Source organism: Lynx rufus, unplaced genomic scaffold (genome assembly GCF_022079265.1).
Source record: "Lynx rufus isolate CCGP_SWC_20201006 ecotype Redwood Valley unplaced genomic scaffold, mLynRuf1.p SCAF_5, whole genome shotgun sequence".
NCBI lineage: Eukaryota > Metazoa > Chordata > Mammalia > Carnivora > Felidae > Lynx > Lynx rufus.
Window position 1 is genome coordinate 70,920,371 of NW_025814867.1, and position 26,930 is coordinate 70,947,300.

General features: G+C 39.4%; 1 protein-coding gene across 1 annotated transcript in view; it reads left to right on the top strand.

Moving 5' to 3' along the window:
• The window catches only part of KCNMB2 (potassium calcium-activated channel subfamily M regulatory beta subunit 2), a 236,399-nt gene extending 211,960 nt beyond the window's left edge, over positions 1-24,439 (top strand). The window contains exons 3-5 of the mRNA XM_047099779.1: positions 5,422-5,592; positions 7,982-8,177; positions 22,969-24,439. Coding sequence (XP_046955735.1) covers positions 5,422-5,592; positions 7,982-8,177; positions 22,969-23,253 — 652 coding nt within the window. The 3' untranslated portion in view covers positions 23,254-24,439. The remainder of the gene's footprint in view (positions 1-5,421; positions 5,593-7,981; positions 8,178-22,968) is intronic.
• The last annotated feature ends 2,491 nt before the right edge of the window (positions 24,440-26,930 follow it).

The window sequence follows — 26,930 nt, forward strand, 5'->3', positions numbered from 1 at the left end:
AAACTATTCATTTAGCAAACTGATCCTTCAGTAGATTGGCTCTTGGTGAATGAGCTGTTCACTAATTGATCCTTTGGCAAATGGCTGCAGCACACTGACTTGCTTCTCTTCTGTATTCCTCTCAAATCAATTTCAGTGGTCTCTTACCCAGCCCCACAGGACATGCCTTACTCAGTTTGTATCCCCAGAACTTAGCACCATATATTTCATCTGATGAGGACTTAAAAATATTGACAAACAAATGAATTAATAAATAATCTTTACCCTGCCTTAACCTGAATATTTTCTCCTGGCAAGCTAACTATCAGGAGAATCTGAATTTAAATAGGGAAGGCTAGGGAGAAAAATCTTACACATTTTACTCTTTATATCCATGTTTGTATATAGATAGTCTTGTAAATAATTTGCTTATGAACTATAGTCTCAGTCCTAATATCAAACTTTAAGAAACTATCCAAATATGGAGTTTGAAATAAAATTATATTGTGCTGACTACTGTTTGGGGGGGGGAAAGGAAGGAAGCTTTATTGGATAATTGATAATCTTTTTTTATGCAAGATATTTTATTATACTTGGATTTGCCTTGTAGATTTATTATCAGACTTTTATTGTACTTGGATTTGCCTTGTACCTTTATTAATAACTCCCATTCACCAAAAAGATTTGGACAGAATGCCCCCTGCACACATAGTAAAGACTATACATTATCTACTATTTGTTCTGTCAACATCTATAAATGTTGACTTATATCCACTATATTGATTCATAGTTCATCCTGAAGCCACGACTGCCTCAACAGAGCTCAAATGTACTGCTTTTCCAGAACACACCAAGGCTAGATCTGCACCAAGCTTAGAAATCCAAATTCCTGGAGCACCTGGATGGCTCAGTTGGTTAAGTATCCAACTCTTCATTTTGGCTTAGGTCATGATCTCATGGTTTGTAGTTTCAAGCCCCACATCAGGCTCTGCACTGACAGTGTGGGGCCTGCTTGGGCTTCTCTCTCTCTCCCTCTCTCTCTGCCCCACCTCCACTAATGCACTTGCTCCCTCACTCTCTCTCTCAAAATTAAACATTAAAAAAAATTTTTTTTAAGAAATCCAAGTTCCTGCTCTATACCTACTGTTGTTGGACATCGTACATGTTCAAAACTGAATTTGTAGTCCTGCTCCATACTGATTCTTCCTCCCAAGACTGTACTTCATTGAACTGTACTGGCCTTCATTCCCTTATTTCTCCTCTGCCCCCTTTCAGGTAGATTCATAGAGAATAAATGCAAAGAACCAAAGGGAGATGAAATACCAGCTCTGTTAGTGCTGGCACAGTAATTTCCAAAGTACAAGCTTTCCTGGTATGAAGCCAGAAACATAGCACTGAAGACAGCTTGGCATGAAAGAGCCCACCTAACTGACCACTTGGTTTCGGCTATGGATACTGCCCTCCCCCACTGGGGCTTACTACCTGGAGATAGGAAAGTCAAGGCACCCCAGGCCTAAACACAGACAAGTCCAAAAGGATTTTTAAAAAATTGTGCCATACATGAACAATGACATTCAAAGTCACCCAAAAGATAGACCTGGCCCATGACCGTCATGCTCTGGTCCATCCGCTCAGTCAGATTAGTCACTCCTCACCTGAGCTCAGGACACTATGCTTGTGGGAGAATCTGTGATGCACCCTCAGCCTCTCCCTTCTTAGGCAGGGCAGCAAAAGTCCCTTCTTTGGGACCCTGAAGAGTAAGAACAGAAGAATCCCAGTTTTAACATGTTCTACCAATCCCCGGTGATCCAAGCCAAGTACTTGGGCCTAAATCTAATCTACATCCTTCCTCTGACTTCCTCATCATCCTCTACATTCTATCAATCATCAAACCCTAAAGTTTTACCTCTACATATTTCTCCATACATCCTTTTCTCTCCATCTATCCTACTTCAATCCTATATCCAGGACTTATCACCCTTTGCCAACACTACAGTAACAATTTCCTAGTTCTTTCTGATTTGTTTTGTTCTATTTCTAATCTAATCTCCACACTGTAGCCAAAGTGATCACTCTGAAACTCAATTTTGATTATGTCACTCTTTGACTGCTTCCCGTTAACTACAGGATAAAGGCCAAGCTCTTTAGAAGGATTTACAAAACACTTCATGACCTAGTGCCTTTCCAAACTCACCTGCCCCATATCCCCTGTCCCACACTCATGTAATAGTAAAATGCTTGTAGTTTTTGACAGTCGCCTTGCAGTTCTAAATCTTCATCCCTTCCTTCATGTGATTCCTTCTGTTTGAAATACCCTAGAGTCCCTGTCTTATTTGGTTAACTCTGATTCAATCTTGAAGATTCTGCTTAAGACATTACCTCCAGGAAGCCTTCCCTAACCTTAACGCCTATTGCTTCCTGTCCTGCTCCCTCCAGGCTAGAGAACTTACTTCCCTTCTGTACTCACTCTGTGAATTGCTCCATCATTGAATTCACTACCCTTTGTTGATATTTATTTTCATGCCTTTCTTGGGCAGGGGCCATATCCCCAGGAAATAGAGACTTCCAGCACTTGAGATAAATTTGTGGACTTAAACTGAATTCCTTGTTTTTCCAAATTATTCATTCCATAATTTATCCATGAATTCAATAATAATTTACTGATAAATTTCATGAGTATGTCCCACTCGACTCATCCACTTTCTTTTGGCTGAGTAATATCCTAATTTCCCAAATACCTTTGGCCTATGTGGAAACCAACCATTTTCCATCTTTAGAAATTCCAAAGCATATGAAGATCATTTGTCACCCATTTCCAAACTGTGATTTGTTTTTAAATTACTCATTTGAATCACTTTTATATGCTTCTTGTTCTGGTGACATAACTGACTGATTACACTGCATCTTTCACAGATATGGGCTGACATAAGTGATGTGGAGTGACAGCCTAATCCTCTGGAACCGTCAGACTACTGCTTTCTCTTTGCTGGCTTCCCTCTGAAGGAAATGCAAATTGTAAAGGCAGCCATCAGAATTAAATACATTTTGATAAATAATAGCCTAGTAACATCACATTACTTTTACAACAGGTCTATTTTTTAAGTTTATTTATTTATTTTGAGAGAGAGAGAGAGAGAGAGCACAAGCAGGGGAGGGGCAGAGAGAGAATCCCAAGCAGTTTTGGTCCAGCACCACAGAGCCTCATGCGGGGCTCAAACTCACAAACTGTGGGATCATGACCTGAGCCAAAATCAAGAGTCAGATGCTTAACCAACTGAGCTGCCCACGTGCTCCTATAACAGGTCTTTGAAGCCACTCAGTTTCTTCCTGCTTACTATTGGCTTTAGCTGCTAATGGGAAAAGATTTTTTTTTAATCAAGTTAATAAAGAGTCAAGTTTAAAGAGCTTTTATATAAATCTTATATTTTCCAAAGGAAATCTCAGGAAACAAATGGAGAAACTTAGAAGGTGGGCGGTGGACAGTCTATGGAAGTCTAAGCACAGCAGCTAGTCTGGGGGCACTAGACTTGGGAACTGGAGAATAATGAAAGATATGAACTCTCAGGGCTTCTGGCGATGATGATAATGGGCAGCCCAGAGTGAGGGAGGGTGGAGGGGAGCCAAGAAGGACAAGACCACAGAAATATGGCTTCTATTTAGCTATGATTCTCCTACTACAATGGGCCCACTCTTTAAGGAAAGATTAAGATTTGTATAAACTACTTCATGAAAAGAACTTTAAATAATAATAAGCTAATTGGTTAATTTCATACTCCAATAACTAAATTAATAAATACTCTACCCTAAAACCTTCTGGAAATATATTAAGCTAATACACGTTTTCACACTTCCACAGAGAATCAAAATATCTAACAACTAGTCCAGAATGAACTAGCCAACCAAAAAGGATGCCAGCCATCAATATCAGTAAGGCTATCCTGGAGCACAAACCTAAATAGAAGCCCTGAATGTATACACAATTGTACAAGTAACAGGCATCTCTTCCTTGCCCTGCAAAGTTCCATTCTGGATTTCACTCTGGTTTCTTTTCCAAGCAACAAGAATGACTAGTGATAAAAATTTTTAAGGAAAATCTGAAGTTATTCTTGTGTATATTGGCTTTTTTGCCTGAAACTAAAAAAAAAAAAAAAAAAAAAAAAAAAAGCTCTAAGAGTTTCCTTCTCCATTTTCAGCTTTCTATTTGAAAGACCCTAAAGGCCAACAACAATACCCCTACTCTTGGACCCCTGCAATCCAAAACTTGCTTCTCAGAATAGAAACTAAAGGAAGTCCTGAGCTGATCCTTCCCCAGTCACCTGCTTTACCAAATCCTACACTTCTCACATATCTCTCCAAGCATCCAGCACCCCAGCAATTTCTTTTTTGTCTTCTCTTCCAGATCTTCTTTCAAATCCAGTCTTCTGCTCATAAGCTTTCTACATTATTCATTTCCCTGCAATTCTGTCCTTTAGAAATTCCTTGGAAGATTGTAGCAATTTTAGGATACTTTGATGCACCTGTCACAGAACTATAGCTTCCCACCCCATTTTCCAGTGGGAGCACTTGTTAAATGCTTCACGTCAGTCATTCTCTTGGATGATTTACTTGTGTCATTTCATTTAGACATTACAATGCAGTTAAACATTATTCCCACTATGCAGGAAACTGGGAATCAGAAAGGATGAGGAACTTGCCTTGATCACACAGGTAGTCAGCAGGGAAATCAGATTTTGAACACAGGAGCCAGTTTGGTCCAGTCTCATGTCCTGTCTTACTCTATGTTTCTGCTGTAAAAATTTTTAAAAAATACTAATAAAAGTAGTCAAAGTTATGCAGTTTGGCCCTTGACTGACATTTTTCAAAACTCACTCAAGTGTTTACATCTATGAGAAAAAACACTGGGTCACTACTCCACATTTTCATACTGCTTATAAATCTCAAGCCAACAGCGCCCTAAGCTACCCTAAACTTGAGAAAAATGTTAACCAAAATAATTTTTGTCTATTACTACTGAAGGGAAATAAGGTATTAAGCTGATAGATTTCTGAGGTATTCTGCCATTTATTTGAATTAATGCTCCATTAGGTATTCAGAGAGTATAAAACGATCAATAACGATCAGCTGGAGGTTAAATGGCAAATCCAAAAGCATTCTTTTAAGAGTTGAAGGAAGTGCTTTCTTTCTTCAGATTTAAGAGGAGGAAAAAGGTGCTTACAACCAGACATGGGCCCCAAGGAAAGAAGGGGGACTTGTTTCTGCTCAAGGTTGGTGCATGTGTGTGTTGGGAGATAGTTGTCACATGGTGGGATCCAATTGCATTCAGGTAGGTTTAGAGGGCTCCTCTAAAAAGGAAGGAAAGCATGGGCAGAAACTTACCCAGTCTCTAGGAGTGTGCTGATTAACTGTGAACTTCATGTAAGACTGTATTATTTTCAACCTCAGAAATATTTACCAAAAAATCAGGGACCACGACCTCCTGGACAAAAGGAAAACTGTCACAGCACTGAAAGCAGGAGAGGACCGGGCCATTCTCCTGGGACTGGCCATGATGGTCTGCTCCATCATGATGTACTTTCTGCTGGGAATCACACTCCTGCGCTCATACATGCAGAGGTAATGCCATTGGGTGGTTGGGACACGGTCGTTCGTCTTCTCCTTCTCCTTCCTCTCCCATAGCTTATCAACCCTAAAGTCCTCTTCCTCACCTCCTTTCCCAATAATAACTATTAGCAGTGACTGGCATGTAACATTTTTTAATAATGCTACCGAATAATAATGATAAAAATAGTACTACCTACTATGTGCAGGAACTTCCCTCCCCATACATGACTTGCTTAATGCTCACACGTATGTTATAAAGGCAGTATGATACGAATATGCTCCTTATAAGAATGGCAAAACTGAGGCTCAAGATAAATCTAATTTGCCTGATATCACACAACTCTAGCATATGGCAGAGGTAAGATTCAAACCCCCATCCCACTAATCCCAGAGTCCCTATTCTTGCCTCTTCACACCTCTGTTCTCCACCATCATCCTTTTCCAGCCCACACCCCTCTTCATCACCCCACATGTCAGTGGTTCTCAACTGCACATTTAAACTTCCTGAGAAACTTTAAAAAATACTGATGCTCAGTCACCCCTCCCCCATCCTCCCAGAAGGTCAGATTTAATGGCATATAGTAGGACCCAGTCACCAACATCTTTCAAAGTTCCCCCAGGCAATCCTAATGTGCTGTCAAGGCTGAGAAATACTGCTATGCATCAACTTTTAACAGTAGCAGATTTTGAACTCCTTTCATTTTAATATTTGCCCTGGGTTTACTGAATAGATAGGGAGGCAATTAAATACTGAGACAGCAAGTGTATTCCCCCTGAGTAAGCCACATGATAAATCCCCACAGCCTCTCTAGCTAACTGTTGTCCATACATTGGACACTTTGAGCACAGGGGAGACCAGCATTGCTGTAACTAATGGGGAAAGTCTCACAGTGGTTTGGCTCAAAGGAATGAGGCCCTTTCAAATGAAAAATTGAGATTTCGATCTGAAAGAGAATCAAACCATTTTGTGGCATTCATTTATCCACCTAAATTAATACTTTCATTTTAGAAGCAAAATCTAGCTGAAAGACAGTAATTTGCTAAAATTAAGGCATCATCTTTCCCATTTGTGGCTGCTCTGCTCTGTGTCTCTGATGCCTTCAGCTGTGCTCCTTCTCAATGAAAGCGCTGATGCCTCAGGCCTGAGTGTTCACTGTTTCCAAAACCGCTTTCAGATCTTCACATCTGTGCTTAGAACCATCTAAGACTTTTTTTCCCCTTTGTATAAGCAAAATCTGACCATCCATATCCTAGGAAAATACAATTTGCCACGCCAGAGGGGGTCAGGGCCAGTAACCTGCCTCCGGCATAAAGCTGGACATGAAAAGGGAAGTCAACACATGTCCAGCAAAAGGAAAGGGTATTCATCTGTGAAGAAAATGTGCTGTTTTCTGATCACAATAGTAATCAGCTTATACCCAGAGGCAAAACTTTGATTGCTTGTGTGTCTCTTCTTAATCACAAATGTTACCCTTGATCATAAAATTACAGGTATTTTAGAAGGAAAACTGGCCAATGGGCAGCTGGAGGTTTGTTTACTTTTTCTTTTTTGATCTTTCTAATAGAGGTTCCCAGGACACTGACATGAACCCATTATCTCCATGGAAGGGCCTCTCTTCCACTGTGTTCAAAGGGTGTCAGCGCAGTACCACGGAATAAGCCTGGGCCTTAGAGAAATGCCGGACTGGGTAGAATCGCCATTTCCATCGCTTTACTAGCTGTGTGCCCTTGAATGTTTCCTGATTTCTCTGACTCTCAGTAAACTCACCTTAAAAAAATTCAATACCCAACCTATAAAGTTTTGGAAATGTATACAAAGCACCAGTTAGGGTGAAGACAGATGCTACAAGTGATCGGTTTTGGTACAATGAAAGGGTGGAGTTATCTTTTCTCCCTTATTAGAAAGACCATACAAAGAAATGTATCACTGACCTCGTATCTATCAAGTTAGATGTCAAGTCCGCCCACCCCTCTGCCATCTTCCCTCCGCTTCTCTCTTACACCTCTGCTACTACAAACTAGGCAGACACTGCAGAGGTGAGGACTGGGGTGTGACGGCTGACAAGATAGGAATGCAGGGTGATTACAGGTGTGATATAAAAGATGCCTTATACTTACCAGCGAATTTGATAAAAAAGTAAAAATCTAACTTAAATCAAGCATTGGATATTATAGTACATCTGATAGAAGTCACTGGAAGTTTTCAGGTGCCAGGCAGTTTATCCATCTTTATATTGTACTTTGCCTAAAGCTGCTCAATTCAAAGGCATAAACTATAACAAATAGATTGTACGATAGATTTGGATTCTTCAGGTTAAGGAGCTAACAGATGATCCCCTCTGATTATGCCTTCCTCGCCCTTAGTGTCTGGGCCTGTGTTTATTCTCCCCTCTCTCTGTAGCGTGTGGACTGAGGAGTCTCAATGCACCTTGGTGAATGCATCCATCACAGAAACATTTAACTGCTCCTTCAGCTGTGGTCCAGACTGCTGGAAACTCTCTCAGTACCCCTGCCTCCAGGTGTACGTTAACCTGACTTCTTCTGGTGAAAAGCTCCTTCTCTACCACACCGAAGAGACCATGAAAATCAATCAGAAGGTACGAGCTTGGCACACACACACACACACACACACACACACACACACACTGCATTTCGGTCACCCCCACAGAGCTCCTGCACTCGGCCCTCTGAAGTCCTCCCATGCCGGCATTTCAAAGGAAAATACCACTGGAAAGCGGGCCCTGCCTCATCCATTCACAGAACTATGCGACTCTTGCCTGGGAGACATTTATTTTCTGTGCATGTTGTGGACAGATCATTCCCCCTTTTTGTGGTAGTGTGGATTTACCCTTTACTTTCATCTAGGAGAGTAAACATTCTATCATTTCTACACAAATAGACTAGGTCGTTCAAAGCAAACATGCAGCTTAGTCCAAGTGGTACAAGCCAAAACAAAAACAAAAAAACAAAAAAACAAAAAAGAGGTATTCGTCATATACCGGAGAGCACTAGGGTAAAACTGCCTTTTGCTTGCCACAGGAACATAACTTAATCCCTCAGAGCTTCAGCTCCCTTTTCTCTAAAAGGAGAAACATAACAATGGCCATCTTGCAAAGTCATTTGGAGAATCAGAGCTGTGTATGTAAAGTGTGGAGCAGACCATGGTGCTTGGCACAGGGGAGACCTTCAATCCATGGTCACGGTGTGTGTGTTTGTGTTTCTCTCCTCATATGCACTAAGTTCAGAGAGGCTGAATTTTCTAGCGCCAATATATTCAACTCCACAAGGCAGATGGACAACAAAAGTGTATTGTGTGAAAGCTGACAGAACACTTGCATTTCTAAGGTCTGAGATGATGAGTAACGTGTCAGCAGGACCAACCTGCTATTATCAATGTTAAGTTAAATATATTGAGTATAGGATTTATGGTAGCAATTTAGATATGCCAAGACCACCTGATGTCACTCTCCAGTAGGATAACTGGCTCTCATTACTAGGATACAAGCCTCATGAACCGTACTGTTTCTGTAAAAACTTTTATTTCCATCACAGTTATCAGCACCTAAATGATACAGGTTATATGTATTGAAAAAAATGCAGTAGTTTGGAAATTAGACACTAGAACATAGGACCTGTTTTGTGTTATATGGACACAAAGTAAGAAAATCCACCTTGCATTTTGGCCACAATAACTTGAAAGAATCCTTGCAGATATCTCTGAGGACTGAACATAATGAATATTTCAGAGACCATCGTTTGAAAACGTCTGCTCTGATTTCCTTTCGTTTGTGGCAGCTACAAGTAATACCAATCCTAACCCTGTTCTGCAAATACATAAAGCTTGGCTTTTGCACAAGTGTTTGTTTTTCAAGATCTTCCCTCAAGTCAGATCTTTAAATCAAAACTGACCTGTAATGGCAAATGCCTATAAAACTCTCAGATCTCTGTGGAACTGGAAATTGGCCAAAGTTGAAGAGGCATCAAAAAGTAGGACAAATTTCCCTTTCCTCATTTTGACATTTTATCACTACAGCCCTGTGAATTCATTATTTAGGCTATAAACAGGGAGTGAACCTACCATAGAAAGTCTCAGTTAAAAATTTAGGACCAGTATCTGTCTGTTGTCAGCATGATACTAGGTCATTGTTTGGTTTATTTGCCCCATTACCTTGTTTTTAATCGTGGATTATAACATACAGAAACATGCGAGAAATCAAAGAGTGCAGCTCAAGTATTTATCACAGAGACCACCACGAGGGTAAAGAAATAAAACATTTCCTGCACCGCAAAAATACCCCTCACACACCCTCTCAATAATAGGCTGTCTAGGGCCGCCTGGGTGGCGCAGTCGGTTAAGCGTCCGACTTCAGCCAGGTCACGATCTCGCCGTCTGGGAGTTCGAGCCCCGCGTCAGGCTCTGGGCTGACAGCTCAGAGCCTGGAGCCTGTTTCCGATTCTGTGTCTCCCTCTCTCTCTGCCCCTCCCCCGTTCATGCTCTGTCTCTCTCTGTCCCAAAAATAAATAAACGTTGAAAAAAAAAATTTATAAAAAAAAAATAATAATAATAGGCTGTCTCTTGCCAAAGATAACAACCATCCTGACAATATGGTAATTACTTTTTTAAATTTTTCTTTGTAGTGTCAGCACCTAAGCCTATGTCCTGAAACATTATCTTTTAGTTTTGCCTGGTTTTTAAACCTGATATAAATGGAATTATACAAAATATTTCCCTTTGTGTCTGACTTCTTTCACAGAATACTTAGGTTTGTTAGAGCCATTCCACTTGGTGAAGGTTCATTCATTTCCATTACGGTATCATATCCCACTGTATGACCATGCCACTTTATTTATCCATTCTACTGTTGATGGACATTTTGAGTCCTGTACAGTTTGGGGCTATTACAAATAATTCTGCCATGAATATTCTTGTATATGTCTCTTGGTGCACAAGCATGCACATTTCTGTCAGATATAAACCTGGGAATGAAATATCTAGATCAGAGGGTACACACATCTGAAAGTTTAGTAGATAATATCAAATGGTTTTCCAAAGTGCCTGCCCAGCTACACTCCCACCAACTCTAAAGATATGAGAGTTTTTATTGTTTCAAATCCTTACTGACATCGCTATCATCTGCAATTTTAACTTTAGCTAATGTACTGATATTTCTTTGGGATTCTGATGACTAATATTGTCACGTTCCTTTTCATTTATTTATTGGCCATTTGGATGTTCTCTTTTGTACAATGTCTGTTGAAGTCCCTTGTCCATTTTTCTATCAGATTATTGCTTCTTCATATTCATTGTAGGAATTCTCTATAACTAGATATGAACCTCTGTTGGTTACATGCATTGTAAATAACTTCTCTCATTCTGTGGCCTTTTCAATTTCTTCATGATGTCTTTGAATGAAAGAGCTTTCTAATTTCAGAATAGACAAAATTTTTTGTCAGTCTGTTTTTGCTGTTGTGGTGGTTGTTGTTTTGGTGTTTGGGTTTGGGGGAGGTTTTTTTGGTTTGTTTTGTTTTTCTGGTATTTTTTTGTCCTGTTTAAGAGTCTTTACCTATCCTGAGTTCATGAACTCACTCTCCTAAATTATCTTTGAGAAATGTCATTATTTCTCCTTTCACATTTAGAATACGATCTGCCTGGAATTGATTTTTATGAAAGTGGTTTCTTTCCACTGCCCCCACCCCACACACCCCCCCACCCTCCAGCCACCACCTCCTACCACCACACCCGCCACTCCCCACACACTCACCCCCTGGCTTCCCAAGACTTTATTTAAATTCAAGTTGGTTAGCATAGAGTATAGTATTGGTTTCAGGAGTAGAATTTAGTGATTCATCACTTACATGTAACACCAAGTACTCATCACAAGTGCCCTCCTTAATGCCTATCACCCATTTAGAACCATCCCCCACCCACCTTCCCTCCAGCCTGGTTTCTGGGTTTCTCTTTTTTCTCATGTGGATAGCCATTTGACCAAGTCAGTTTATGAAAAGACCACATTTTCCTCACTGGATTATTTTATAATCTCATTCCCCCCTTTTTTTCTTGGATGTTATCTTTTGTATTACTATTCTTTTAGGATTTAGCCTACAGATTACAACTTGTGATCTTGACTAAGGACATTAAAACATCTTAACTCCTACTTACTATCTTCCCAAGGTGTATATTATTATTTTATTCTATATATTTTTTTTCTTAATGTTTATTTATTTTTGAGAGCGAGAGAGAGAGCACAAGCGGGGGAGGAGCAGAGAGAGAGGGAGACACAGAATCCAAAACAGGCTCCAGGCTCTGCGCTGTCAGCACAGAGCCCGACATGGGGCTCGAACTCACAGACCACGAGATCATGACCTGAGCCGAAGTCAGACGTCAACTAACTGAGCCACCCAGGCGCCCCTTCTATATACACGTTAAATTCATGCAGACATTATTATTGTTTTTGTAGGTGGTAGATATTCATTTAGATGTGTCCTCATGATTCTCTATTTTTATTATCATTCATTCCTTCCTTTATCTCTGTTTTTCCATCTAGGATCATTTTTCTACTACATAAAGAATACTCTTCAGTATTTGCTTAGTGCAGTATCTGCTCTAACGAATTATCTCAGCTTTCATTTGTTTGAAAATATTTTTATTTCATTTTTATTCTTGAAGGATACATTCACTGAGCCTAAAATCTGAACTTGACTGTTATTTTGTTTCTGCACATCAGAAACATTCCATTGTCTTCTGGTAAGCTTTATTACTATTTAGAAATCAACTCTCAGTCTAATTGCTGCTTCTTTGAAGCTAATCGTGGTTTATTTTACAGATCATTTTATTTGGTTTTCTATAGTTTAACTCTTAAGTGGCAGAGAGTGCATTTATTTTTATTTAGCCTGCTTACTGCTTCCCAGGGCTTCTTTTGCTGTTCCTTGATGTTTTTCCTCAATTTCAGAAAGTTCTCAGTCAGTATTTCATCAAATATTCTCTACTTTGATTCGCTCCTCTTTCTCCTTTTGGCACTCATACTGGCCATATCTCTCTTTTTTGTAGCTATCCTCTGTTAAATCTCTCAGTGCTTCATCCCCAATACTGACCTATCTTCTAATTTGTAATTCATTCCTCAGCTTTGACAAACCTACTGTTAAACCTACCCATTGGGTTCTTAGTTTCTCGTATTGTATTTTTCATTTTGGGAATATCCATTTGAGTATGTTTTATCATTTCTAGTTTTATGAAATATCTCATGCTTGTCTTTTAAATCCTTCAACATTAAAAGTAAAATTATAGTTATTTTAAAGTTTATCTTGATGACTTCAATATCCAGAGACACTAATGTGTTATTTTCTTTTCTTCTCTTGTATGTTTCATGTTTGTCTTGTAATATCTGGTTATTTCTTATCAGGTGTCACATTTGCAAAATTATTTATAAAAATAATTTTAAGCCTGGGATGATGTCGTGATGTCATCTTTTCCAAATAGTATTTCTATTTGTTTCTGCTAGGTTCCTGAATGTATGAGCCATACATGATCATGTCATTCTGACTTCATAAACTGAGATATACAAGTCTGAATTGAAGTCCCTTTGGAGATATACTTCAGGTTGCCATTATTCCTAGAATGCAGTCCTTTCAAGGTCCCAATACAGTGAATGGGGGGGGGGGTGGTCATTGGGGCCCCTACCTGATAGATCTTCAATGATGGTTCCTGCCCCTACCTCTGCAAGGCTGTCAAAAATTCTGTTCGGCTTTCTAGGCTTTCAGTCCCCTTCTAGAATCAGCATATACTCCCAAGGGAAAGGTGGCACCAAAGATGGCTCACCCTTCTGGCCCCACAGCTCTTCACGCTCTGGACAGCTGTCCTCTGCCTTTAATCAGAAGCATATTTGGGGGGCACCTGAGTTAAATCAATCAATTAAGCATCCGACTTTGACTCAGGTCATGATGTCGCAATTTGTGAGTTCAAACCCCGCGTAGGGCTCTCTGCTAACAACTCAGAGCCTGGAGCCTGCTTCAGATTCTATGTCTCCCTCTCTTTCTGCCTCTCCCCTGCTCGCACTCTGTCTCTGTCTCTGTCTCTGTCTCTCTCTCAAAAATTAATAAACATTTAGAAAAAAAACAAGTATATATATTGAAAATACAGTTACCTCCACATCAGAAGGTCATTAAACCACAATCTTCATGCAACATGGGGAGTATTCAGGATATTCCTATAGAAAACATAAAAATATTCTCTATGTGGAGCTCTCCTTCCTATTACCCTCCCACAAGCTTACAGTCTGCCCCAGAGTTGCCAAGAAATGGGCATCATTTTTTTGAGATACATAAGGCACCACTGACCATGTTTGATCTGAGAAAACAGGAGGCAAAAGGGTATCAGTCAGGCTGTCTGTATCTTTGTAGAAAATATCCAAAAGAATTTTATTTTTAAATTTTCAATCTCTCATATATTCTTTTTTTTTTAAGCCTTTAAACCCAGTGCCCAGCCTCTTGTCAATATTACAGTTGGAGCTGCTTAAGCTGATAAGCTGGCATGCTCTTGTAGAGCAATTGGCTGACTGTTCCTGTTTGCTGCAAGTGGGCTCAAGGGCCCCTGCCTCTCAAGGCCACAAGGCCGTCAGAGGAATCACAAACAGTGGCTGACGATTAATTCACTATGGTTGTTAAATTCCTCAATGCTGATCTCCTTTGGAAGTTTAAAACCTATTCTGCCCACCAGGGATTCTCAGAACATGACTCTGTAGTTTGAGAGTGGATTTAAAATGAAATTTGGTATAAAGCAAGAAAACGTATCCATTAAAGGGGTTCTGAACTCAATGCCAATGTGTCTGGGGCGGGAAGAGATGGTGTTTCCCACACCGTCAAGTAATCCTCCAAAACCAGCTGAGTGTCCTACAATTCAACTCAAATCTGACACTATCTACCCAGAAAGAGCATTAGATACCTTACATTAAGAGCCTGTTCCAAAAGACTGCCCCCACCTCAAGTTCAGATGCCAGTCACAAGCCCAGGTTGTCAGAGATTGCAAAAACCCCTTCCTTAAGTTCAATTAATTTGCTAGAGTAGCTCACAGATGCAGAGACACATTTTGCTTATTCGATTCCCAGGTTGTTTTAAAATTATAGAACTCAGGAACATCCAGATGCAAGAGACATATAGGGCAAAGTATGGGGAAGGGCACAGAGCTGCTCCAAGCATGCCATTCTCCCCAAATCTCCATGCGTTCACCAACCTAGAAGCTCTCCTAACCCTGTCCTTTGGGTTTTTATGGAGGCTTCATTATCTAGGCATGATTAATTAATCCATCAGCCATTGGCAGTTGATTCACTCTCCAGCCCTTCTCCCAGGAGGTCAGGGGGGTAAGACTGAACATTCTAATACTCTAATCACATAGGTGGTTCTCCTGGCAGCCAGCCCCAATCCGTAAGTGTGGTCCCAAAGTCACCTTATTAATCTAACAAAAGACGCCTTTATAGCTCTTATCACTTAGGAAATTCCAAGGGTTTTAGGAGTTCTGTTTCAGAAACAGGAACAAAGAACAAATATTTATTTCTTATTATAAATCGCAATATCACATCCATTCTTTGGTTATGTGGGATAGTACCATATTATATTATATTTTATGTACAATTGTCATAGGGAAGACAGCTATTATTGATGTAATAAGTTCTATAAACTAATCAATTATTTGCAGCTCCAGACTCACCATTGTCCCTCACTTCATCACCCATTTTGAAGCCTTTGGGGTTTACAAAATGCAGAGAATATACGTATCTAGACAGGGATTTCTCAACCTCAGCACTATCGATATTTGGGGATGTGGGGGCACAGGGGATAATTCTTTGTTGTTCCGTGAGGGTGGCTTCTGTTCTGTTCAATGTAAGATACCTGGTCTCTGCCTCCTAGATGTCTAGCATCCTCCCCTCTCCAATTGTGACAACTAAAAATGTCTCCAGACAGTGGCAGAACAAGACTTTATGTAGCTTTGAATTTAGATGCTGTAAGATCCCAAAATCCTAAGCAAAGTTTGGAAGCACTGAAGTCCTCTACATTGTATTGGTAGGGTAAGGGTAAAAGGGAAGAAACATGAGTGAAGTTGAAAATCTAGACAGGAAAGAAAAGAATCCGATATTTGTCAAATGTCTGCCATATATAGTGTCCCCAGCACTATGCTAAGAACTTTACAAAAATCATCTCATTTAATCCTGACTAAAACCATACTCCTAAAACAACAGTCAAATTTTATCAAGAGTTTACAACGTTCCAGGCACTGTATCATATTAAATATTTTACATGAACTCACTTATTTTTTTTTTACGTTTATTTTATTTTTGAGACAGAGAGAGACAGAGCATGAACAGGGGAGGGCCAGAGAGAGAGGGAGACACAGAATCGGAAACAGGCTCCAGGCTCTGAGCTGTCAGCACAGAGCCCGACGCGGGGCTCCAACTCACGGACCACGAGATCATGACCTGAGCCAAAGTCGGACGCTTAACCAACTGAGCCACCCAGGCACCCCTGAACTCACTTATTTAATTACAGCAGCAACCCCACATTTTAGGTACCACTATTATCTCCACTTTTTTCAGTAATGGAACTGAGCTCAGAAAATGAAATAATTTTCCTAAAGTCACACATTCGCTAATTAGGTCTGAATAAAACTCGAAGTCTCTTCATCTCATCCTACTGTTAAAGAGGAAAACATGAGAGCATCCCCTTGAGAGGATGAAAAATCTAATTCTATGAAATATTTATCCTCTGATAATACGTTTTAGTGCACAGGTGAGAATCCATGCCATTCCATCATATCCCAAGAGCTGCTTAGAATCAAAAGGCCATCACACACAGAATAGAATTATCTGTGATCCATGGGGAAGGTCAGGGCTGTGTATTCATCACCAGTTTCCAAGAATAGATACTAAACAGATAGAAGTGAACCCTGAAAGGGGGCAGAAGACATGCCTGGAAATGTGACGTATGAAATCCCCATAATTAGCACTTTAAATTGAAGGATATCTATGAGACTTTTGCTGAAGCTACCTATGGACCAGAGATTCAGAAATGCTTTTATGATTGACAGAGTTTAGTCACTTCTTGCCAAAACTGAATTCTGGGACATCCCAGGGCACCTTTGTGCAGAAATGAAAGAATGTGCCCAAAAGGAGCCTGAACTAAGCATCAAGAAGAAAAGCATGGAGACATAATCTATTCCTTTCCAACTGCTGAGAAAGAAGATCATGTCAAAGGGCAAGGTCAGAGGACGTGTCTGACTTACTCTAATCCTAACTGGATACACTGTGAACTGGGAAGGGAGATGCCTCTGTGGTTTAGCCATCTTGGGTATTGACTAATCTCAAGACTTCAGATGGCTTGTATTTAGTTAGTAGACTTCCTGGGTCCTTTTAGCTTCTTCTCTACTTCAAATCAGGCAGAAATGCCGTTAACAGCATGGCAGCTCTGGGAAACACAAGAAAGGAACACTTCTCTCCGGAGAGACCTGTGTCTCGATACTGAAAGGAACATTAGCGCATAGCAGAGTGTGAAAGCTATTTTCCTTTCCTCTTCCAAACAATTCAAACAGTCCCACTTACCAAGATCAAGCAGACAGTAGATTTTGTGGGATTTTTTGGATTTACTTTTTTTTAGAAGCCACGATAAGGAACAAGAAGTCTCAAAAGGGAAAGAAAACAACATCCCGACTGACTCTCTCTCTCATCTCTTTTGTCCATCACTTATATCCAAAAAACTCAAAAGTTTAAAATACACTTGTGGACTGGAGTAACCCAGGGCTTCCAGCAGGTGATCTCTATATTCTCTCAACATGCGGATCCTTTCTTCTTCTCCAGCACAGAACACAAACCCTGGCATGTCACACAGTGGACCAGCTTCATCACCACATGCAGGACATTCGTTGTTTGAGGACACGAGAAACAATTCCATCTGACTCTAGAACCAAGAATATCTATGTTTCACATGAGCAATCTTTATGTTTTTATCTCATGGCCATGGTGGGCTTAGGATGCCCTGGCTACTAACAAGTTCTGAGAGCAAATTCGTGGTCCCCCCTATAGAGGATATATCTTTACTGAAAACCTCATTAGCTTCATTCCTGGTCCCACTGTTATCACCCCATCCTTGCTTTATAATCTCTTCCTGTTTCTTTCTAATGATCTGCCTTGTATTATTTATGTTTTTTTTTAATGTTTACTTATTTTTGAGAGAGAGAGAGAGAAAACAAGCAGGAAGGAGAGGATGGGGGGGCGGGGGCAGGGCAGAGAAAGGGAGACACAGAATCTGAAGCAGGCTAGGCTCCAGGCTCTGAGCTATCTGCACAGAGAGCAATGCAGGGTTCAAACTTATGAATCGTGAGATCATAACCTGAGCCAAAGTTGGATGCTCAACTAACTGAGCCACCAAGGTGCCCCTATTATTTATGTTTTTGATGCCTGTGTCTAGCATGCCATCAGGCACATTAGAGACATTCAACATTGATTGGACTTCATTAAACTTCTAACCCCTCTCTGAAATAAAACTCTTCTCTTTTTGTAAAAGAACAAATGAAGAACAAACCCTTCCCTTGAGGCGATACAGAGAATTGATAGCCCCTTTCCTACCAATATAAAAAAGAGAGGCTGGCCAGTGAGGTTACTCAGCCAAACCATCCCCTTCCCACTGCCCCCCACTTCTCCCCACACCTTTTATGTTTAGGGTGAAGGCCTGTCACTATTTACTTTATACATGCTTAGCAAAGCATGTCTAAGCAAAGCCCAACAGATAGTTCCTCAAAACTTCTGTCCATCATCAGAATAAAAATAACTCCAGTGATATCAAAGATTCTGGAAGTGAGGTTAATAAAAGCGAATTTTCAGCCACTTTTCAAAGAATTGTAGAAAATATGCAATGCTGGGTCTTCATTGCCATGTAAGGGCCACAAGACAAGTTGTCAGGACCCAGGTTTCTTCAGCTAAGAGAGGAAAGGCCATACCCCTGAGCCAGCTTGATGGTTTTCAATACCAAAGAGAATTTAAGGGATTTGGGAAAGCAATAAGGTTTGTTAACAAAACTCAGGATTGAGAACAGGTATGTGAGACTATGTCTTCCACTGAATGAGCATCTCAGAGGCTTGAAAGTTTTATATATTCATATGTTAAAACACAAAAGAAAGAATGACTCAAGGCCATGGTAAAAAAATTACCATATTTTTGGGGCGCCTGGGTGGCGCAGTCGGTTAAGCGTCCGACTTCAGCCAGGTCACGATCTCGCGGTCCGGGAGTTCGAGCCCCGCGTCGGGCTCTGGGCTGATGGCTCAGAGCCTGGAGCCTGTTTCCGATTCTGTGTCTCCCTCTCTCTCTGCCCCTCCCCAGTTCATGCTCTGTCTCTCTCTGTCCCAAAATAAATAAACGTTGAAAAAAAAAAAAAAAAATTAAAAAAAAAAAAAAATTACCATATTTTTATTAGTACTTAAGTGTGTTGTGTGTATAAAATTATAACTCATATGTTCCTTTATCATATATATCATGCAGAGTCTAAAAGTTAAATCTTTCTTAACCCACCCTTCCCACTAAAAAAAGAAATGATCTAAAATGCTGGGATTTTTATCTTTTCAATCCACATTATATTTTCCAAATAAACATAGATCACTTAGTAAAGTTTCCATTTGCTGAAATGCATCTGCGTATTTTAAACCAAACACAGAAAATGATCCTCCAAGCATGCGATAAAATCATAAGATCATTAAACCTTCACCCCAAATTCACACCAGCCTCAGGAATGTACACATGGCTAAGTTTGAGCCATAGAGACAGAAACCTAGAATCCTAGTGTAGGATTCAGCATAATATCAACTCTCCTGGGACACAAAAGCAAGGACCATAACATAAAAGCCATTGAACGGCCCTCCCCTGTGAAAACCACATAACTAATAATTTTGCCCTCCTTAGAAGTTTCGTAGTTTAGTATGCAGCACTTGGTTGAAGACTTTAGAAGATCATGTGGACAATGTGATATTCCAATAAGAAAGTACATAAATGAAAATGTATTGAGGCTTTAGGCATATTCATCATTTGCTCTTCACACAAAGCCTGCCCGGAAGGCTCTGTTAACCCCTTTGTACAGATAAAGAAGTTGATTCTGAGGAGCCAAGTAAATTGCCTATAGAAACACAGTAACCAGATCTCCTGAACACAGCTTGAGCTCATTATGCGCACATGCATTGGTCATGACAAAAGAAGGATTCATCAATAATAAAAGTAAATGAATGATTGACACCGGCACAGTCCAATCTATATAGAACATGCCTTATCTGGCCATTCCAAACGTATATGAGACCCTGATAGTTTGAAACTTTAATAAGGAATAGTAAACCTGTACTAGATCCTTCCTAGACAGTCTCAAAAGTACTTTATATCAGGACGCCTGGGTGGCTCTGTCGGCTAAGCATCTACCTCTTAATTTTGCCTCAGGTCATGGTCTCATAGTTCGTGGGATCAAGCCCTGCATAAGGCTCTGTGCTGACATCACGGAGTCTGCTTGGGATTCTCTCTCTCCCTCTCCCTGTGCCCCTCCCCTACTCGTTCTCTCTCTCTCTCTGTGTCTCAAAATAAATTTTAAAAAAACTTTTTAATACTTTACATCTCATTATACTTGAAAGAATCTTACCTAGTGACAGAATTATTGTCATTTGACTGACAAATGTTTCTTCAAAAAAAATTTTTTTTAAGCCAGATCAATTCACAAGAGCATAAGAAAAACTCCATTTTAATGGAATGCCAATTTTACTGAGATCATTTCAATAATTTGGTACTGTTAACCACTGAAACTACTACTATAAACTGTCTTGGCACAAAAATATACAGAAGCCTGATGCATTTATGATCTAAATTGGCTCTGTTCAAATTCAACTACAAATGGCTTGTCTGTGATGTCTTTAATGCTTTGCTTCAGAAAACATTTTTTAAAGCTATAAAGACATGAGGCAGCTTTGAAGAAGAAAAAAATAACAAAGGTAGGTATCTCCATCCTGCCTTAAACTCTTTTGATCCCAAAGGCATCCAACTGGTAGAAAATTTGTTTCATGGAGTCATAGGCTAATTTTGTACTAACTTGTAACTCACTGAGAAATTCTGCTTTTTTGGAGCTACTTTCAGACCCTTAATGTTGTTCTAGTGCCAGCTCTCTGCTGTACTCATATTTATGAGTGTACTCACGTTTATTCTTAGCTGATTACACGGGAAGGTGTCAACCAGCCCTGCTATGAGAACATTACTTTAAGCCTGGTTTACGATAAATACCAGCATACTCCATCTCCATTCTTAACTAAGTAAGAATCTTCCTGCTGTTTATAGTCAAAGAATCCAATGATTACAGCACTGTAAACAAAATAAGGGAAAAAGAGTAATCCAAACATACTCCATTAGCAAAACCCATTCCATTTCTTTTATATTTTTTTTCCTGTGAAATCTACAGGTCTAAATTGTTCTGGAATTCCAGAATGTACCTTAAAGGTCAACAATACCCCACCTCATTTTGTGTCTCCACATACAGTTGTGTGAGTTGTGCACTGCACAACCTTTGGGATACCAGTCACACTGTAAAAAGTCATAGAAGTGAATATTTGTAAGCACAACTTGTAAGTTGGTAATAGCAGTAAAATATGTGAGGCTTTTTCATAAAATAAGTATATTAGGACAATTTTTTGGCAGAAAAATAATAGTGTTCCAAAGAGGGGACACAGCTGTCTAATTTACACCAAAACATTATATAGATTAGCAGTGATCTTGTCACAAACCAATTCAATTCAGAAAAATCAGTTAAATTAATCATTTGATAATGTGTATAACAATAAGGCAGGTTTTGTTTTTTTTTGTTTTTGTTTTTTTTTTCCTGTTGAAAGGCAATTATGATAAAGAGGGGAAAGAGTTAGCTAAGGACTCACACATCTCCCTGGAAAGTGACTTAAATCACTGTTAGGGTGGCCAGTGACACAGGTGGCAAAGAATTGCACAGAGTGAAGCAACAAGCAAGACAAGAGTTTATTTACTCTTCAAGGGAGGAGAGAGGCCAGCCCACGTTTCTGTTAGGCTGGGCCTTTTAAGGGGTTTTGAAGGATGTGAAAGGGTTGCAGCTATGCTCTGGGGAGAGTGTGGGGCAGGGTCAACTCGTGGCCAGTGGAGCAAGCGGGGGCAGGTTTCTCAAGGGGCTCTGACTGGGGCTCATCTGGGATGTGTGTTGTGGTCAGGCTAGAGAAAAATATGTTTTGTAGTCGGGGTCGATTTTCTAAGAATGTAATGCCCTGGGATCTAGAAAAACAAAGAGTTAGGGCCTACTGCAGATCCCTGTGAGTTTTGTCTGTAAGGGTGGCTGGGGTGGGAGGGCAGGAGGGGGTTTGAATAGATTTCTTTCAATCACTTTTTTCCTAACTTTTTAAAAAATCAGTTTTGTCACTGCCCATTGACAGGCCAAGGGAAAAGGGGCACAGAGATTTCATCTCCTTGAAGACTGCTTTTTAAATGAGGAAAAAATGTGTTCCAAAGTATATGCAATAAATAATAAAAACTGAGGAGTTGGGGCAAGGCAGGGAAGAAAAAGAGACACAAAGAAAGCAATCCAAGAATATAAGTATGTAGGAGGAAAGGAGAGACATGTAGAAGAGATACAACAGTAAAGATAAGAGAGGGGAAAAGTTCAAAGGAAATATAGTGTAAATTTTCAGATGAGCACTGCTTGAAGAGTAAACTCATTTGGTTCTGTTTTATTTTTCCCTGGCTTATGGAAAAAGTTGCTTTGTCCATGCTTTGCTATCATGCTCACTGAGCATGAACAATTCATCACGGCTCTTTAACTAGTCAGTTTCTCTACCCTTTCCAGGATTCTTTTTCAGCAACTCACCAGAGGTATAGCTATTTCCTTGGCTACTATAGCAAGGTGACCAAGGTGACTTGGCTGAATAAAGTAAGCCAAGCAAAAAGAGAATAAACTACTTTCCCTGAGAGAACTGGTAGCTTTTGATATTATATGGACAGCCGTGGATAGACAAAAGACAGAAATTGACATTCTGATTCCATGGAAAAGTGTGTTCAGTAGGGAATAATTAAAACTCACCATGCTACGGTAAAAAGAATCCATTGGAGTCATCCAATTCTAATCAATAATCAAACTATATATGGGTGAACTATCTAGGTCCATCTGGGTCAGATACCTAAAAATATTTTCTTCATTACTGTGTGAGATCTTAGGGTTTCTGGAGGCACTGGTTTGAATACGAAAAGAAAAACCATCATGATTATTTCACAGCTCATTAAGCTGACCTCAATATCCCATCCCCTCCTAGAACCAGACATACGTAAATACACAAAGAAAGTATCTTCTGGTGACAGTTTATCTCGTTTTCCACAGTGCTCCTATATACCTAAGTGTGGAAAAAATTTTGAAGAATCCATGTCCCTGGTGAATGTTGTCATGGAAAACTTCAGGAAGTATCAACACTTCTCCTGCTATTCCGACCCAGAAGGAAACCAGAAGAGCGTCATCCTCACCAAACTCTACAGTTCCAACGTGCTGTTCCATTCACTGTTCTGGCCAACATGTATGATGGCTGGGGGCGTGGTGATTGTAGCCATGGTGAAACTCACACAGTACCTCTCCCTGCTCTGTGAGAGGATCCAACGGATCAATAGATAAAAGCAAAAGGGATGAGATCATTTTCTTTAAAGCTCAAATACTGTTTTCTTTCATTCTTCACCAAAGAACCTTAAGTTTGTAATGTGCAGTCTGTTATGAGTTCCTTAATATATTCTTATATGTAGAGCAATAATGCAAAAGCTGTTCTATATGCAAACATGATGTCTTTATTATTCAGGAGAAGAAATAACTGTTTTGTGTTGGTTGGTTGTTTTCATTATCTTGTTTTGATGCTGGAACTAGTACTTCCTTCTCTCGTTCCGCCAAAACAGGGCTCAGTTATTCATTTGCCAAGCTTTGTGGAGGAATGTAGACAATATCAACGCGATAAGGTCTGTGTTCTCAATTGTCAGATCTCTTGAAGACATTTCTGCAATATTTTTCATCATTCATTGTTTACTAAAGCTGCAGCCAAAAATGTTCTTTCTTTTCTTACTCAAAACTGAGCCCTGTAGCAAGTGAAGGGACCACATTTCCTAACTAAAGGATGTTAAGCATTTTCCTTATATTTCTACCATATCACTGTAAAGAAGGGAGAAAACCCAGACAGTTATTTCTCTTTTATTATTTTCTATTCATAACTTCAGATTTTTTAACTGATTTCCAAAAATAAGCTGTTTTCATCAACTGATTCTATAATCTCTTCCTGTGATTTAAATAGAAAATGAACAGAGCCCTTTTCCATTTAAGACCCTGCTACTGTGTGAGGAGATAACACTTACAAAGAGTTTCATTACCTGTGAATTGACTGAATGTTGAGTAGGTGCACCACTGCAATCCAGGAAAGTCTATGTCACTAAGATATTTATGTGAAAATCTTTATTCTATTTCAAGTCAACTGTTAGATGGTAAAATTAAGATCCTACTTGCTGGCCAAGACTGGTAGACTGATTTCAGTGGGTAAATCTACTGTGGCAAATTAACATATTGCAATGTTACTCCTTGGGAATTTATGTTTAACTTAACGAGTATGTAGTCTCTCTTTCTGACAAGTGTTCCCCATAGGGATTTTAAAACTATGTGCACAGAATATTTGTCTCCTCTACATGTTTTATTTTTCTATTTACAATTCTATTATTTTTTTGCTAGATTTTATACACAGAGTAGACTTTTTTCCTAACACACACTTTAAATGAATAACAGCTCTAAAGGAAGACTTTGTTCACAATGCCATTTACTTATTGTGTTGAGGGGGGCGGGGTGGAATGAGGGATTGATTTTAAACAAAAACATTCCATCTTTTATTTAACATCAATATCAAAAGGGAAAGACACACATCTATCTTTCTCATCTATATTTAAGTACCCTTTTGTAATGTGGTATCAAAGTTTTCTACAAATTGGAAAATTTTACAAAACATATTTGTGGAATGAATAGTGAAACTAATCTGATGAAGTGGAAAATCTCCTGTAATACTGTAATTCATAGTTTGACTTTCCATAAGCACATAAATCCTTAGGGTATAATCAGGACTTCAAATGTGTAATTAAAATTTAAACAAAAATCCATGACATCAGCAAGATTTGAATACCTCTTGCGTTCTGTTCTAAGCTGACAAGCCCATGGCAGTCCAAAAACCTATGATTCACTACATTTACAGCATTTAAAGAGATTATAAAGTCCCTTTGACATCCAAACACATACAACTTTCAAGCAATATTATGAATATTTGGAAAATATGATGGAAAATTTGACTCTTACTCTAAAAACATAATTCTGAAGATGATAGAAAAATCGTGGAGCTGAAAATTTATAATCTTCAATATTTCTTGAGCTTCCCTTCAAGTAATCCAAAGATGACTTTTATTTTTTTTTTTTTTAGGACTTGTAATTAAAAATTCCCAACTAATGTTTCAGAGAAGAATGAAGAAATCTCAAAATAAAGACACCAAAAAGTTAACTAGTGCCCTCTAAGTTCCAGTAAAACAACGGCCCCTTCAAGTAATTTAAATGTATCCACAATTAAATGCTCATTATTAAAGGAGAATGAACTGGGAATAATAATAATGTCTTAAATGCTTTGCATAGGTTAGCTAATTTAATCTTTATTACAATCCTATTGGAGGGAGCATTATTATTTTCCCATTCTATAGAAGAGAATGTTGAGGCTTAGAGATGTTAAGTAACTTCCCGAAGGTTACACAGATACTCAAATGGCAGAGAGCTGAGAAAATACCCAGCCTGTACCTTCTCCCCCATTTCCATGGCTTTGGAGTATTGTTGATAACACTGAGGAATGCTAAAGTTGGGAAAGGATTATAGGGGTAAAAGGTAAAGAAGACCACTGAGCTGGAAGGCAAAGATATCTTTCAAGACATGGTGACTAGATGACTTCAGGCTTCTGAATTAGTCTCTTGACTTCTTTAATTATAAGATTAGAATGTGTGACCAGCTGATCACTGAGTCCCCTTTTAACATTAACATTTCATCCTAGGTGTATGGAAGGAAGGATGAATACCATTCTCCAACCTTCATAGCACAGAACTGATCCTCAAATAGAACCTACACATATTTGTCCATGGATTAAAAACGGCCTCCCTGCTAATATTCCCTATAAGCCACATGTCCCTTCTTTAGGGCCCAAAACTTTATTTACACCTCCCAGAAGCAGAGCTCTGAGTCTCCACATTATTCAACAAAGATGATATCCCTTACAGAATACCTATGCTTCCAAATCACTTTCATTAGCCAATTGGCATATCCCATCTAAAACTTTATTGATTTCAAATTCCCTGAGTTGTAATTATATTAAAACCCAGAAAATGGTAAATATACCAATGATTGCATGCAAATAGCCATAATAAAAAATATGGCTTTCTACAGAAAGCCACTGATGAAGTGCTGACTGATCATAATGATGGTGTAGGCAATCATAAAATACCTCTTATATAGGCCACGTGACATTTAGGGTTCCAGCACATTACTCTTTTCTCATTGCTGTAAATAACCAAAAAAAGTAATTATGCGTGGCATTTATATAACAAATATTATTTTCAGTATGTCAAGCCATAAACATCACATTTCAGTGGGTAAAACATCTTGACACTGTAATCATTCCATTGACATTAACAGAGAGATCTGTTAGGACAGCAAAATAATATAGGCAATTGATGCAAGTGAGTTAAAACAATAATTTTAAAGCGATGATTTGTCATTCACAAGCACAATTAAATTTCCTCCCCCCCCCCCCCGCCCCGGCCAAAATACCGAAGCAAACAATGCTCCAGCAAGCAAGGGAATTTTTGTCCTGATGAGGAAAAGGAGGTGATTAAAGGTTGGACATTGTTCCTCTTCTTCCCAACTTCTACTTTTTTCCCTTTCTCTATGTAAAACATTCAGTAAGAACAACCTCACAGTTCTGCGGTAACCACTCCAATGTATGTACCATGTGAGAAGTTTGACTCAAGGAACAAAGTTTCAGGACTCTCCTGAAGAACCTGTCAGGGTTATGTGCACAACAGAACTAAGCAGACAACTTTTTAGGTGAATCTGTTCCACCTTTCCATAATGGCAGCAATTGTAAGGAATAATACAAGTATACAACACTGCCTTCTCTCCTAACAATGAGTTTGTGATTAACCAGAAGGGGTCAAGACAACGTATATGAAAAAGTAGAGAGAGAGAGAGAACAGTTAGGTCTCTAATCCACATCTGTGAGCATAGTATCTACAGAGGGT